Here is a 17,214-nt window from a genome sequence, read left to right as displayed (position 1 = left end):
CCATTAAATTACAGCTCATAAAGGTGTCCACGTGTGTCCGCAGTAAACGGCATGACAAAAGTGTGGTCAGAATCACTCAGTATTAAGGTTAGTTGTAGTTGTGTCACTTTGAAGCTGCAGTCCTGAACAATTGATTAGTGCGCTGCAAGCGAAGAAGCACATATATGTTGTGTCCGCATATAATGCAAAAACAAACAGGCTTTCTGATGTCAAAGTGAAGTGCTGAAAAAAATCACAAGTAGAGCATACACCTACACCCTGATTAGTTCTCGGGTCGGAATCTTTCAAAATGAGCTGAATTATGAGCTAAGTGAGCAGCCTCCGTTATGGCTAGTACAATTACTAGTGACATAAAACTCTTACAACTCCACTTCAAAAACACTGAAATATCCCTGTAAGATTGCCATCTGAGAAAGAAAATACTCAGGAGGAGATGTGGATTAATTATTTTAGACGCTCCACTGTCCCTGTTGAGGGAACAGAACAACAATAAAAGTCCACACGTATTTGTGCTTTGAATATTTCATTAATGGTAATTAGAAGTAAACTCAGAGTATTTTAATGAATGTATTTTTAGTCTATGTAGTACTCCTGACATGGTCGGTGTGCGTGGACCGATGTAAACAACTCCAGTAGTAACTTGCAGGCACCGCTAGCAAACCAGCTAATGCTAGCTTAGTAATAACGCCGCTGTTTTCACAGCGGGACACTTTTATCCTGACAGTCTGGTGATAAAGTGTACTTATGCAAGTTAAGGAGAAGGTTAATATTAAGTGTCAAGGCTTGACAGTTACATTTTTGTAATCTGTATGAGCGGAAATCGTCATGTTACTACGCTCTTTTTTGCCCTCCAGGCTGCTGAGGTGGTCACATGACTGAAAACTACGAATAGATTTGGAAATCAGCAGCAGTGTATTAATGTGATTAATGTGCCATCTAAAACCTTGTGTTTTAAGTGTGAATAATCAGGATCCTCTGCTGCATGTCTTCAACAAAACATGATGTAAACAAACATTTAGAAAACAACCATAGCTTTTAGTGCTCTGTCTCACCGTCTCACACACACCTTCACAGGTAACATCTTTAGATTATTTTTACTACCAAAGAACGGAAACATCCTCTCAGTAAAAGTGTGTGTGAGGGTGTGTATGTGTGTGTTAGCATCAGGATCAGAGAACGACAGCTCTCCTCTGCCCCAGTCCAGACTCACTCTGATCCTCTGGAACTTCTGAACTGAGGGATGAGTGTCTGGAGCTGATGGTGAGAATGCTGCATATTTACCTTCATAGAACCCTATTCCCCATAATGAAGAAAAAACGCCTCCCTTCCTCTGAACAGACCCTGCTAACACACCCACTATCCAGCCTGTACTGTCTCCAACCTCGACATCCCAGCTGTGAGTCCCTGAGTTAAAGCCCCCAGAGCCCAGGACAGAGGTGGAAGGATTAATCCTCTCTGGATTAGCAGGAAGCTGCTGCTTCTCTACTAATCTCACACAGGTCAGATCTTCAGACAGGATGAGTCTAGAACCAGCAGTGTTTGGGTCCAGAATCACAGGACTGTAGGAGACCATGTCCTTCATCTTGTTCCAGATGTTGAAGCTCAGGTTGCCGAGGTGTTTGGCCTGGTCTATCAGAGCTCCTGAGGGCAGCTGTGGATCCTCTATCAGGAGGCAAAGCCCGACTCTTTCCACTGCAGCCTTGTAGTTCTTCAGGAATGAGACGTCTCCAGCTCTCAGCTCGTCCTCTGTGGCTCTGACTGAGTCTGAAAGAGCTGCTATCTCTCTGCTCAGAGCCTCCATCTTCTCCTTCATCCTCTGACTCTTCTGCTCCTCTTCCTCCCTCAATGCAGACAGCCTGGCCTCCTCTTCCTCTTCTAGAAACCGGTGAAGCTTCTTAAACTGCTCCTTAATCTGCCTCTCTGTGTGTCGGGCCTGGACCTGAATGTGTTTTGCAGTTTGATGAAACTCCACTTTAACTTGTTCAAAAACATTTAACTTATCCTTCAAGGGCTCCAGAGTTTCCTGAAGAATCCTCCTGGGCTCGTGGACAGCTTCATCGATGGGTCTGAATCTGTGGTCTATGTGTTGTTCTGAATCTCTGCAGACGACACACACTGGCTGCTGATGGTCCAAACAGAAGAGTTTGAGTTTCTCAGAGTGCAGACTGCAGAGATCCTCTGAAGATCTCTGACCTCTCTTTTGTGAGAAGGACTCACACATGTTCTTTAAGACCAGGTTACAGGGAGGATCTGTCCTTGAAGATCTCCTCTTACATATTGGACACTCTCGTGTTGGTTTCTGTCTCCACCAGCTCTGCAGACAGTCTTTACAGAAGCTGTGGCTACATGAGAGAACGACAGGATCTCTGAAGACGTCCTGACAGACGGAACAGCAGAGATCCTCCTCTGATCTGGAAGCCATTGAGTCTCTGAGTGAAAACAGCAGACACGCAGTACAGTCAGTCAGAGCTCCCCCTCCTCCCTCATTTACATCCCTGAAGTTTATTTTCACTTTCAGTGAGTTCAGTCTTTAGTCAGTCTCACCTTCAGTGTGCCGAATGAGTGAAGCAGCAGCGGTGTAGTGAAGCTGTTCGTCTTTCTCTAGTGAAGAACATAGACTTGTATATTAAAATTGACTCACCCAAGTAAATTATTTTATTTGAGTCTGGTGTGAACACATTTACATTCCTCTGCAGAGCAAAGTTAGCACAACATCGTTCTACTTATTCTACTGAACAAGAAAATCTTTCTATTGGTAGATATCTGGTGGCTTGTTAAGGACAAAAAATACCATCAGTCATGACCCTCCAACCTCACCCTACAATTGCCCTCAAGTTTTCATTCACTCAGAGTTCAGTTTTAAGTCAAACTCACCTTCAGTGTGTGGAGGGTCCACAGCTTGAAGCAGCAGTGATGTTGTTTCTGTCTCCTGTAGCTGAGCTCACTCAGAGGAAGAGCTCAGGTTGGTTTGAAGGTGAATCTGATCGTCTCTTGGTCACTCTCTGTGTCTTCTTAATGAAGATTAATAAAGTGTTCCCTTGTTAGTATCAGGTGTATACCCATCAGGTGAGGAGCAGAGCTTTGTCACACCTGTTCTGCTGCACCTTAACACATGGGTGTGTTTCATTCCACAGTACTGATTCATTGCTGGTTATGTAGGGTGGATACGGTCTCAGTGCTAAAACAAAACATTTCATAAACACCTCTCTAACCATGCCAACACACCTTTATATCTAACTATGTGATCTGCACACGAGCAGTGTAGTTCAGTCTAAAGACACTCTGATCCCACAAAGTGGCCACAAGAGTCATAATTTAATTCATAATTAAAATACATCATAATTTAACAGCATTTAGAACATAATGTAAGACCGATTTTAAGTTTAATCCCATCAACTCCACAGTAACAACTACTACTACCTTTTTCTGTGTGTCTGATTTCTAAGCCTGTGTTTGTATTTTGAAGTTTCTTTTTTAGATCTCAGTGATTTGAAAAGGTAATTAACCCTAACCCTTAAAATTTGAAGGGTATGAAACTGAAATAGAAACTGTTGTTCTTGTGATGTTCTTTTAATTAACGGGTCTTAAGTTTGCTGAAATAACAACATCATGATGCAGATCAGTCAAAAGTGAAATGTCAAGCTTTGTCAGGTCTGTCCTCAAGAGAAAAAAAACTAATTTTACAATGTTTGTTTGTTGAATGGAGATCTATGGCCACGGTTACATGATGTTTTTTAATTCTGAATTAATAATTCCGAATTAAATAATTCTGAATTAAAGTTTTCTCCTTCGTGTTTACATGGAAATATTAATTCCGAATTGAGGTTAACATGGAAAACACGTTTAATTGTTTTTATTCAATTCCTCTTAATGTCTGGGGGTTGGGAAGGGTTCTGATTGGACGGGGGCGGGCGTGACGTATTTACGTTTACCGGAAGAAAACAGACTCCAGTTCCTGCTTCTTTCATTTTCGGTTACAACATGGAAGACCACACAATAAGTTCAAATGTCGCTTTGATTTTGACTATAGTTGTTAAAAAGCAGCTCGACACAGACGTACTGCTTCACTTTCGTCAGCTGAGGAGGAGAAGAGAGATAGACGACCGGAGAAGGGAGGCGGAAGACCGGACTGTGGAGATTCAAAGCCGGTTAGTGCAACGGCTGCTCTACCTCATCCTGAAATATGAGCCCGCCAGCGCAAAGTATGTGCGTCATCGCGACAGGACAAGGGAACGAGCATGCGCAGAACGACCGGAATTAATTTAAAGCGGAATGAATGTATACATGATAGAGGAATTATTTAATTCGGATTTAAAATCAGAATAAACCAGCCAGATTTAAGTTTAATTCGGAATGATCATTTTCATTCGGAATTAGGTGTTTACATGGTCATTTTAAATCTTTTTAAAGAGGATTTAATCTTAAAGAGGAATTAAAAGTCTCATGTAAACGTAGCCCATGAAAGAGGACAAGGAGGATTAGGGCCTGACCTTCTTCACTGAATGTTACATTTTTTCCCAGGAATCTGAGATCAAAGACAGAATTCTAGAATTCTGTCTTTGATGTCAGACTTCTAGAACACTTGCTTTTGCTCTCCATACTGACAGTTCTTCCTGCAGACAACAAAGCCTGCTGAAACCTCATCGGTCGATACTACTCAGACTACAGATAGAAACCAGAGCAGTTCTCTTATTAAACAGTTTCTACATTATTATGTTGCATCTATACACACTACTCTGCCTTCCCTCAGCGGGATGAACCTGAAACAGAAACTGATGTTCTTGTGATTTTCTTGTAATTAACAGGTCTTGAATTTGCTGAAATAACATCATGATGCAGATTAGTCAAAAGTCAAACTTTATCAGGTCTGTCCTCAAGAGGAGAAGAAAACTTCTTTTACAATGTTTGTTTGTTGAATGGAGGTCTATGAAAGAGGATTAGGAGGAGATCAAAGAGAGAATTCTGGAATTCTGTCTTTGATGTCTGAATTCTAGAACACCTGCTGTTGCTCCCCATACAGACTGTTTTTCCTGCAGACAAAAAAGACAGCAGAAGATCATGTAGTATGGCCTCAGAGAGAAAGATATACCAATGCTCCATTCTTCTGTTGTGTAAGAAGACAAGCCAACGTTTCCATACAAGACACAGTGGGTGGATCTCAAAGCTCTTAACTCCAGTCTCCTCTCTCCTCGCTCCTCGGCCAAACCGGAGGTAGTTACTGAGGCGCGATTTTAAGTTGCGTCCCAAAGCTCTTAACGCTGCTAGACGAGAGAGGACGTAGGAGACTGATCGGAGGAGCAATAATCAGGAGACACGAGAGCAGACTTCGCGGAAGTCTTTTCTCTGACAGACGCCCCCTTATCGAATACCTCTCACTGATTGGACCCTGCAAGGGCTCGGACTTCTCTGATACTTAACCTCACCACATTTTAACAACAGAGAAAAGACGGACCTTAAAACAGTCACTAAGGGTGCCCTGAAGCAGATCATAAACATACATCGGTTTCTAAACAGTCTGTATGCGATGAGCTGAGATTCAAAAATGTTTGATGTGAGTTTTAAACACAAAATACTGAACATAAAAGCAAAATCATAAACATCATGCTACTTATTCTAGTGAACAGGAAAATATTTCTATAGGTAGATATCTGGTGGCTCGTTAAGGACAAAAAATACCATCAGTCATGACCCTCCATCTTCACCCTACAATTCCCCACAAGTTTATATTCACTTAGAGTTCAGTTTTCAGTCAAACTCACCTTCAGTGTGTGGAGGGTCCAACTTAAAGCAGCACCTGACTTCTTTGGACGCAAAGGAGCAGTGGCTCTACTACGAGCTCCCTCCGAAAGTCTGAGCTCCTGACCCTATCTCTAAGGCTGAGCCCTGCCACCCTTCGGAGGAAACTCATTTCAGCCGTTTTTATCCAAGGTTTTATTCATTCGTTCATGACCCACAGCTGATGACCATAGGTGAGGGTTGGAACATAGACCCACTGGTAAATTGAAAGCTTTGCCTTCCGGCTCTGTTTCCTCTTTTCCACAACGGTCCAGTACAACGCTCACATAACTGCTGACGCTGCACCAATCCGCCTGTCAATCTCACGCTCCATTTTACCCCCACTCGAGAAACAAGACCCCGAGAAACTTAAACTCCCCCACTTGGGGCAAAGACTCGCTCCCCACTGAGAGAGAGCATTCCACCATTTTCAAGCAGAGAGGCATGGCCTCAGACTTGGAGGTGTACTGACTCTCATCCCAGACGCTTCCCACTCAGCTGCAAACCGCCCCAATGCCCGCTGGAGGTCCCCGCTCGAAGGAGCCAACAGAACCAAAGCGTCTTCAAAAAGCAGAGATGAAATTCTGAGCCCTCCTCCCCCAGCTTGCCTTGAGATCCTGTCCATAAAAATTACAAACAGGATCGGCAACAAGGGGCAACCCTGGTGGAGGCTAACACACACTGAGAACATATCCGACATAGTGTCCGAAGTATGAAGACACAACTCTCACTTAAGTCATACAAGGATCAAATAGCTCGCAGTTGCGGCCACCGAGCCCCATACTCCCACAGTATCCCTACAAGAGCCTCTGTGGAACACGATCGTAGGCCTTCTCCAAGTCCACAAAACACATGTAGACTGGATGGGCAAACTCTGTTGTCCCCTCCAGGAGCCTTGCAAGGGTAAAGAGGTGGTCCACTGTCCCACGACCAGGAAGAAAACCATAATGTTCCTCCTGTATCCGAGGTTCGACTTCCAGTTGGAGCCTCCCTTCCAGCACCCTTGCGTAGACTTTTCACGTGAACCCCGATAATTGAAACACACTCTCTTATCCCCCTTTTTATAAATGGGGACCACCACCTCAGTCTGCCACTCCACAAGCACTGACGCAGACCTCCACATGACAATGAAGAGGCGTGCCAGCCAAGACAACCTAACAATGTCCAGATCCTTCAGCATCTTAAGGCGAATCTCATCCACCCCCGGTGCCTTGCCACTGAGAAGCTTTTTGACTAGCTCAGCGACCTCTGCCAAGGAAATGGATGAGACTTCATCTGGGTCTTCAGACTCTGCCCCCTCCTCAGCGGGCATGTTGGCTGAATTTAGGAGTTAATTAAAGTGTTCCTTCCACCGCCCAACGATATCCCCAGTCTGGGTCTGCAGTTCTCCACCCCTGCTGAAAACAGCCATGGTCCAGCACTGCTTTCCCTTCCTGAGCTGCCTGACGGTTTGTCAAAACCTCCTTGAGGCCAACCGAAACTCCAATACTGAGGCGCTCAGCAGCGGGCTTGTGAGCATTGCAATAGGTATTTTTATTCATATTTTATATATATATTAAATATGAACAAACATACCTACTACAATAAAATAATAATAAAGGTTTCTGATATAAGTAAACATATAACAACACTACACTGTGGCTGTTATCTAATGCTAACTCACCGTCCAGCTCTGAAGAACAAGCCTTGGTCCTAATAGTTTATTGGCTCCTGCTTCTCTGTCTTGGGACTTCCCAAGGCTCATGTGAGTCAATGTATTGATGTGAATCCTGCCTCTGGGAATGTGGTAAACTTTGAGAAACAGATTGAAGGCACGGTCTGAAGGTCAACCACGTGATGACTCTCAGATCGGAGTCTTCGCTCAGAGAAGTCAAGTAATTAGGTCCTCCAGAAAGGCAGAACAGAGGTTTATGCTTTCCCCCCGGAGAGTTCTTCTTCAGCATTTCTTGTTTATTATTTGTGCTCCAGCACCGACCTGTTGAAACTGAAGGAATTATTAATGTCTCTGCTCCCACATTAGTCTCATTTTACAGAGGCTAAAGGTGCTTCAAGGTTGGAAAAACTGCAGATGCATCAGGAGGAGGATTTTTCCAGGAAAATTAGCCTTATCCGGTACTCAACAGGAAACCATCCAGTCTGTTAAGATAGGGTTCAGACATGAACCCTCTAAAAAATGTCACAGAATTCGCCCCACAACAAATTTTACCAGGACTTCCTAAATTCGATAGGCATTTAAATCATACAACTATACCAATACCTACACGTCAACAGATATATCTTTCAACCCCTGAATCTGATTCAGCTGAGCCTTTATCTGTGCATTTAAGTCAGGGATATTGAATAATGAACAGGTTAGGTTGTGTACATTAGGATCCTGACAGAGTAAGCAGGATCCCGACAGGATGTTGCTCAATGTTTCCCTATCAGAGATGGTTGTGGACCAAGCGGCAACCTCTGGTCTCAAACGATGAATCCCATGTGGAAGTGTTATAAACTGCAATACATTGAAAATCCGCTTGAGGCTGGCTACAGAAACCCCAGCTGGTGAGAATTAACCGCTGTTATGTTCTTGATAGGAACAAGTACTCAACACAGCTGAGAAACTTAACCAAGAACAGAAACTGATTGAACTTTGAACTTTTCAAGGCCTCAAGCCAAAGCCTAAATTGCTCTTTTTTGTAGGGATTTGGGAAGTGAATGGAACAAATCGCGGAATTTCTGCTAGCTCAAAACTTTGGAACATTTGGTCAGACTTGCAAAGTTGTTGAACAAGTTTAAATATAGGCTACCCTGTAAAAGTGCAGTGTGTACATACTTAACATCCTCTGGGTGTATTAATGCCTGTGCAGATAAATGCAATATATTGTGGCTGCATTGATATGAAAAATGGTGGTTATCTGTAGTTGTTTTGTTCGGCTCTGTCAGACTTTTTGAGCGCTGTCACTGAAGCATATCTCTGAAAGCCATTTGATGACTCTTACACCGGAATTCCACCAGATCCGTGTCCGGTCAGTCTCAGCTCTGCTGCGGTCCGGCTCCATGCTCTCTCATCCACCAAAACCCACTCATCATGACGGCAATCTGGCGTCAACAGGGCGTGCTTTATGCTGAAAATTAACCGAATGTTTTAATTATGTTTTGGTGCGTGACTTCCTGTCCTGTGACTTCCTGTCCCACTTGATCTGCTCTGTCGAGATTTATGCATCGTGCACCAGCATCCGGCAAACATTGAAGTCTTGTGTATCTGGAGGGCTCCAACCTGCCGGATCAGATACCCAGCCGGAACGCAACAAAGTGGATCCAGTAGGAGTTAATGCATTGACTAGAATAGAAACCTATCAGATCCGATGCTGTGAGGGATTGGAGGTGGACCGGACATGGATCTTGTGGAATTTGGCCATTACATTTATTTCTTGGTCCAGAAGGTGGCAGAAATGCACCAAAGTATGCCAGGATGGTTGGTTGCTACTGTTGTTTGTCATTATACAATTTATTTGTGTGTGTTTCGTCTGTCAGTGTATTTTTATGGTGTACTGAATTGGAGTTAAATTAACAGAACTACATTTTAATTGCATATTTTGGTCAGCTCTATCTAGCAACACTGTCAGTAGCTGGTGCTTGTAGAGCTTACTCCTGTTACACTGCACTGAAGGTGAGTCAGATTAATGTATTAATTTTTTGAACAAATATCCCCTGTGGATATTGTGCTCCTGCGTGCAGCTTGCTAACCTTTGTTCTCTGATGCTGTGAGTCCATTAATTACCAGAGAATAGTTTGTGTTTGTTCAGTTACAGCATTGATTCAACCCCAAGCCTCAGCAGGGATTGGACTCATTGAAATTCTATCTAGGGGACATAAAGGTGGTCAATACAGCAACCAATATCTCCAGATTATTAAAATGCAACAGCACATGTTACACTAACTGTCTCTGTGGCAGCATCGTTATACAATGATTGCAAAAGATCGACCTTTGGCTGCTGTTTCTCAAACATTACATCAGTTTTCATACAATTTTAAGCTTTTATTACAGAAATGTTTCTCTGTCCACATAATGAAACCACTATTAGCAAACATCTGAAGGATATTTGGGACTGTTTGACAATTATACAGAATAACAGGCTGCAATGTTCCTTCAGGCAGAAGTGGGTTACAGAGGAGTATTGAGGATGTTTTTTTGGAGCTGGTTGTAAATCAGTCTCAAACCAGTCTGTGAGAAAAAACTCCTCCTCTTCAGCTAATTTATACATTCAGTACACATTTTCCTAAAGAGTTAATGATCTCGATCTCAAGTTTCAAGTCTTCAATACAGAGAAGGGAAAGACCTAGTCAAGTCTCGAGTCCATGATGTGAAAGACCAAGTCGGGTCTCCAGTCCCTAAGGAGAAAGACCATGTCGAGTCTCATGTCCCTAAGGAGAAAGACCATGTCGAGTTTCATGTCCCTAAGGAGTAAGACCAAGTCGAGTCTCAAGTCCATAACGAGAAAGACCAGGTCGAGTCTCAAGTCCATAACGAGAAAGACCAGGTCGAGTCTCAAGTCCATAACGAGAAAGACCAGGTCGAGTCTCAAGTCCCTGTGGGGAGAGACCAAGTCAAGTCACATGTCCCTGAGGGGGGTGGCGAAGTCCAGACTTGAATCCCTTAACAGTATGACCAAGTCCACTGTGGAGTCTCTTTGGGAAAAGACTAGTGATGTTAGCTGGACTGTGTTACAGAAAGAAATCATGACAGAAAAAATAATGGCTGTGTCAAACTCCATGATCCTTTGTCTCCTCTTGCTCACAGAGGATTCAGATTTTGGCTCCCAGCCAGAGTACATGACTCCAGTTTTCATTACAGAAACATAAAACGGTGCTGAGGATGATTCACAGACTCAAGCCTCAAACATCCATTCAGACAGACTCCAGAGAGATGCTATCCAATAAACCGAAACCATCCCGCATGCTGGCAGCTCTCACATGAGGACTGACCTCCTGCCTATATACATCACAACAGGTTTACACACACACACACACACACACACACACACACACACACACACACTTGGGGTATCAACATGGAAGGAATGAACAGGAGCCGCCCCTTGTCCTACTTTCTTGTTCACACACGTTACCTTTTATCAGATAGTGATTAACTCTTTACTGTCCCTTCAATTCTTGCCTCAGGGCAGGGCAGAACAAGTGTCTTCATATGTCTCACACTTCCCAGTTACACATATTCTAAACATAAATACACACAAATACTCACCTGTTGGCAGAAATAAGGATTTATTTACATTAAGAGTAAAACATTTTTTTTAACTTTCTTTTAACTATGCAAAAACTCAAGTGTGTTTGTCTAGTTTATGGGTACAATAACTCATAACAGTTAATCTAAGACGAAATGGTAACCTTTGAAGCCAAAGATTAAGTGTCAAAAACTGCAGTTCCTTGGGTGTCCACTGGAGGCCATCTTCAGAAACTGAGAGAACACAACCATAGAGTTCCATGAAGGACGCGTTTGTAATGTATATATGATTGTTTCATTATAGCTCATACTTCTGAACCCACTCCAGTTTAAATGCAGCAAACAGCAGGTAAAGTAAAGAGTGACGTTTTTTTTCACGTGGTCATTATGATTAACAGCAGATCATGCCACTTCCCTGTATAGAAAAAAAATATATATAAAGCCAATAAAGTTCAGTAGTAGATAGCTTATGGCCTTAATTTGGGTAAAACTGATGCACGGCCAACACACACTGTGTGACAGACTTGACAGACATGACAGACATGTCATGACCTTATAGTTCTGCAGCTGTTTACCTTGTGTTAAACATGAAAACTGATCTTGATGTTTAGGTTTACTTTTCATAGTGTTTGTAACAGAGTGGGGAACTTCTGGGAATAGTGTTCCAGAGTGGTAAGGTATAGGCGTGCATCCCCGTTAAAGAACACGGACACAGACTTCCAAGTGACAGGTGGTTTATTTCGCTGTGGTCTGCAATAACAATACAAACAAAGGAAATTACAATACTGGTATGGCACATCAACAGAATAATGTTGCACACACATACACACATGGCACTAATGTTACTAGCACCACTAAATAGTTATACAAAGTAAACATAATTATAATTATAAGACATGTGCTATACACAATCCTACCAGGCTGCTATGTTAGCCTGTGGCTCCGTTAGCCTCTGCTACATCGCATCTGCTAAGAGCGTCTACTCTCTGTATTAACTGACATAAAAGTATTCAAACACATTCAAAAGAACCCTGGCTCTAGAGGGCAACGACCGGGAACACAGTCCTACCTTGTATTCATCCACGCACAGCATCACAGGTGAGGATAAACAGGAAAAGGGGTGAGCGAACGGGAGAGACATGAACCGGACGTCTCACTCTTCAGCAGAAGAAAACGAAAGTGAAACTTAACTCTATGCTCCGCTATGATTGGCACATGACAAACGTGTTACCATGAAAACACAGAAGATCGGACAGATACATTACTATGATAGTCTGGGCTTTCTAACAGAGTTTATCCCTTTGCTCATTGTTGTTAACATATTTGAAATAAAAGTATAGATCAAAACAGATTAACTTCTGCCACGTATATACGTTATATACATATTTGTTTGAGTCAAAAGGGGGACGCCACGGAGGCTGCCTTCATGCACATTATCTTGAGTCAAGGAATAAGTGGCGCCCTGATGAAGGCTCCATGAGGGTCGAAACTGGGTGGCATTTTTTTCGAATTATTACATAATTTAAGAGTTATGCCCTGAACTATTAAGGGCTTTAAAATGTATTGCTTGACAAAAATTGGTGTGCCTGAAGACTGCCTCCGTGGATTCCCCACTTTGACAGAAATGCTTTAAGCCTGGTTTATACTCTAAATTAACATAATGTGCTCAGAATTACTGTGAGAAACCGAAGTATGTTGTAGGATCGGAAACACGTATTTGATCTTGTTGTTTTCAGAAAGTAAAAATGTTTTCAAATCTGATCACCCATTTCAGACCCAAATCAAATATCTGGTTAAAATTTATTGTCATAGCTTCATCTTTACAGACTTTGGTCTAGCTGCCCACTTTGTTGAAATGTGAAATCTTTGACTTTATTTCCCATTTCTCTTTTATCAGTTTGCTAAATAATAAAAGTGAAATCTAATCTGCAGCTCTGTACACTGGGACTGAGCGGACTCTGAGTCTCTGACAGGCGGATATCTCCTCTGTCTCCCACTGCTGCTGCTTCTAATCATTTTAAACACCATCATTATAACTCATTCTGTCAGACAGCCACACACACCAAGCCTTCCTCTCGCTGTCTTCCTCTTCCTTGCGGGTGAGTGGATTGAGCGGTCGCTGCCTTAACATTATGACATTAAAATTAGAGTGAAATAAATAAGAGCGAGTGTGAGGGAGGAAAAGTGGCCATTTAAACTCACTATTAAATGCACATGGCCCATTTCAGTTAATTGAAGGGCTCTGGGCTACATCATGCTTAGTGTGTGGATTTGCTTTTTCCATTGTCAGAAAGGACTGAAGCAGTAGTTTATGATTTATTATTTCCATTTATGCAGTGGATATTTCCTGACTTAATCCACCATATCTCTAGCCCAAAGCGCTGAAAGGCAGAGTTCATTTTACAGCCCAAGTCATGAGTTTTTTTCATTCTGTCACTGCGTTGAAATAAACAGCTGGAAGTGGAACAGTTAACACAGAATCAGAGATTGCATAATGACTGCTGCTTTCAGCAATACTACTGTAAATGATGTGGAATAATTTGAGTCATCAGCTTGTTTTAACACCAGAGGCTGCCTGGTCAGAGACAAGTGAGAGCCTGGTGGATTTACTCCTAGTCCCAGGAGGAGGGGGAACCAGAAATCAGCCACTTAGAAGAGGCCAGCTGACATCACATCCACGGAAGAGCAGTGGAAAAACCTGAAAATCAACTAGTGCTTAGGACTATTCAGAAAAATACATGGAGATAAACTAATGTAGAAAGCTGAGAAAAGAAATCACCATTGAAGTCAAAAAACCTGCAGTTCCCCTCATGTCCACTAGAGTGTGTCTCCTGCAGTGAGTCAGTCCCCATAGAGCCCCGTGTTAAAATTTTACAGCAGAAATAAACATGTTTACAACCTGATATAAAAACAGTTCGGGTCTCTATAGCTCATCTCTCTATTCATGGCAACTTTACGGGCTGAATTTATAAACAACTCACCTGTTTACATTGGATTATTACCTGGCTGTGTTAAATACTTGATTCTGATTGGCTGAAACCCCATAACAATAGTAATAAACACCAGAGACAACCTGATCACAAACGTCATATCAAATCAATCTGCAGAAAGGAGAATAGAACGGAACGGAACGGATCAAAGCAGAATAGAATGGAACAGAACAGATCAAAGCAGAATAGAACAGAATGGAAAATATCAACGAGAATAGAATGAAAGGAGAACAGAATAGAATGCAACAGATCAAAGGAGAATAGAATGGAATGTCCGATCGATTAGAGCCAAATAGATCAGTGATTCATTCTAGACAGCAAAAAAGACACCAGGAGCAACAACATACAAGTCAAACTGATCTGCGTAAAGGTGTTAGTCACATGTCCCCTCTGCCTGTTGACACTGTTTTAAAAACTCTCTCTTTAGCTCATTTCTCTATTTATGAAAACTGTACAAGCTGAATTTATATACAACTCACCTGATTACATTAGAGTAAGGTTTAAGGGTCAGACGGGGAATTAGAGAATCAGCAGGGTAGATTTGTGTTTGTGTGATGTCCTCACTCAGTTGATAGAGCAGCTAATTTTAGCATTAGAATGTCTGAATTCTTTGAAAATGGCCCCTGATGACAGGAACTTACCATCAGTATCACCAAACCTTCACAAGCTGACACACTTATTCTGATTTATGATGTCAGATGGAGGAAGTGTGAGGGGAAAAATGAGCGTGATGTGAAGTGTACTTCCTCGTATCTCTTTAGACAGCTGTGGGCATTTTATAATAATTTTTGAGGGTGTTTTATGTCTGTAGTTATGAATCAGCAGGTGTTATTCCCTCCACTACCTGTGGATATTATTTTCACTTTATGATTCATGTCGCCCTGTGGAAAGTTTTTTTTTTCCTTAACGCTCTGCTCTACACTGAACAGGTACTTAAGTCGTCTTTCATCTCTGAATTATAGTGTTTCTAAGTTTGTTTGTATCTCTGTGGTATTATTTGGGCCCACTCATCTTGTAAAGAAACAGCAACAAATACAACAAAACTCAGCCAGTAGCACAGAGAGAGAAGCATCACAGCTCTGCAGCAGCTTAAGAGAGACAATACATATGGAGAGAAAAAGAGAGAACAAATAGCGACAGGTTCAGGAATCAAACCTGTGAATAGTGTGTTGAGGACTAAAGCCTCTGCTTCTCCGTGTGGTGGACGTAAATAAAATCATGGAGCACCTGTTTGACTCGGTGAGTTGCTGCTCTGTCCACCATCCTGTCGTTTCAGTCGTTAAAGCAGAAATATAACATGAAAAGTGCACAGCTAGTTCTGCAAGATCCAATCCTGATAGGACAAGCATGACTGCGACACAAGCAGGAAATCATGTCTAACCCGTCGTGATTCTGGTTTGCATCACTGCCTGTTCTCTATACTTTATCCCATTTATAAACCAGCTACTTAAAAACATCAAGATGACATCAAATATGTTTTTTAAGGACGATTTACTGGTTGTGAAAAGATGTATTAAGACTGCTGCCTGCTGGGCATCTCCTCAAAAATGTAATGACATGTCAAACAACACAGACCACAAGCTCTGTGATTGGTCTGCTGGGTAGCATTGTATCGGACATGAGTCTAGTCCTCAGTCCTCTGTGTTCGAGTCCGAGTCCAAGTCACCAGAGAAAAATCAGAGTCTGAGTCCGAGTCGAGTCCTCATGACTTGAGTCCGAGTCCAATTCGAGTCCTCACCAGTAATATTATATATTACAAGGAGGGAAGCCGTTTGAATCCAAACTATTGACTGTTAGACTGACTGTGTGGGACCTTTTGGATGTGGAGGAAACACATTTCTTTCATTAACATTAGTGTTGGAGCTATTTCCATCATTTTATGCCATAAATATTAATTATTCTAATGTATTCATAATCATTTTACTTTATGTCATTTATTTATTGTTGTTTATATTAAGGGCAATGTCATGTGCATTATTATTATTTTATTTTAGTAAGCATTTTGATAGTTTCATGGTTTTCACCTGGATGGGCAGGTAAGATAGGAGGGGCAGACACAGGGAGAGGTGAATGTTTTATTACTGTTATACTAACAGTAAAGTGATGAACGGTCTCAAGAAACTTAAGCATCTCTCTTACTTTTCGGTTCATCCTGGACAGATGTCTGTTAACGTTTGAGCTGGTCTCTTTCCTTGATGGGTCTCTTAAATATCCAACATGTTGCTCTGCTCTCGTTGCATTTAATGTGAAATTTTTGAAAAAAAAATGCTTTTAATCCTGGCAGACGTCACGTGAACTTGCATGCAGGCGAACGCTCGTGCCAGCCCTCGCTCTGAACGGAATACATTTTATGAAACATTCAAAATATAAAATGAACATTTTATCAGCCTCTGAAAACCTCTGACTTGATGACTCCAGGCCTGCCTCCGCCCTAAATGGCATTTTTTTTTGTCATAGTTAAAGCTGGGGTTGGTAATCAGATTTAGATACACTTTTTGTTATACTGGTTAAAATGATCTTTATGCCCTGATGGCAATCAATACATAATGTGTTCTTAAAAAAGAGTGAAGAAAAGCTGCTATCTACAGCCGGAGTAAACCTGGGAAAACACCAACCAATCACCATTTTTTGGGTGCCAAAATTTTAAACCATTCAAATCCCGTCCTGCCGTTCTGCCCGCCTCCTGTGTGTACATTTCCCTGGCGTGCACTCCTCCGAGTCCCCGTCCCCTGCCTCTGCTTCCCCTGACTCTATTTACTGCCCCTCTCGCTCAACCTCAGGCCTGTCCCCTCTGACCCGATGAGGTGCTTTGCTCAGGACTGTAGTCCGGATCAGAGTCTAAAAAGCTCTCACCACGGGGGCTCTGACAAGCAGAAGAATGAATGACATTTAGTAAGTCCTACAGAAAATATAGATGTACTGTAGCGTCCGTCCGAACGCTGTAGGGATGACGAGCAGATTCATGAGCAAGTTGAGCTTTAATAACCGGTCACTGTCAGCCGTGAACACGCCAACCAACAAAGCAACAATCAATGTTTGAATGAATGATAAACTTCTCCTCTTGTCTCTCCTCTCTCGGCTCGCACACTCTACACCTCTCCTGATGCCTTCACTAACTGTCAACACTGTAGGAATTAAGAACATCTACACTGAACACGTTACAGTATTATATGTGTTATAACTTTTCTCCTGATATCGTCTCACTGGTACAACTGGATAATGCTA

At 42.3% G+C, this 17,214-nt stretch overlaps 1 protein-coding gene and 1 long non-coding RNA gene across 2 annotated transcripts; both read right to left on the bottom strand.

Annotated features, from left to right (window-relative positions):
* Positions 1-449: 449 nt before the first annotated feature.
* LOC117818585 (tripartite motif-containing protein 35-like) lies at positions 450-2,422 on the bottom strand. Its single transcript, XM_034691531.1, has 3 exons — positions 1,282-2,422; positions 1,067-1,233; positions 450-467 (listed from the first exon to the last, which is right to left on the bottom strand). The coding sequence occupies exons 1-3, from the start codon at positions 2,420-2,422 to the stop codon at positions 450-452; spliced, it is 1,326 nt and encodes a 441-aa protein (XP_034547422.1).
* Positions 2,423-11,716: 9,294 nt separating this feature from the next.
* On the bottom strand, positions 11,717-12,244 carry LOC117821367. The gene is made up of 2 exons (XR_004632961.1): positions 12,069-12,244; positions 11,717-11,749 (listed from the first exon to the last, which is right to left on the bottom strand). It is a non-coding gene; the product is annotated as an uncharacterized LOC117821367 (long non-coding RNA).
* Between the last annotated feature and the right edge of the window lie 4,970 nt (positions 12,245-17,214).

Source organism: Notolabrus celidotus, chromosome 1 (assembly GCF_009762535.1).
Source record: "Notolabrus celidotus isolate fNotCel1 chromosome 1, fNotCel1.pri, whole genome shotgun sequence".
In the NCBI taxonomy this organism is placed as follows: domain Eukaryota; kingdom Metazoa; phylum Chordata; class Actinopteri; order Labriformes; family Labridae; genus Notolabrus; species Notolabrus celidotus.
The sequence above is the reverse complement of the archived record's forward strand: the minus strand, read 5'-3'. Positions and strand labels throughout refer to the sequence as shown.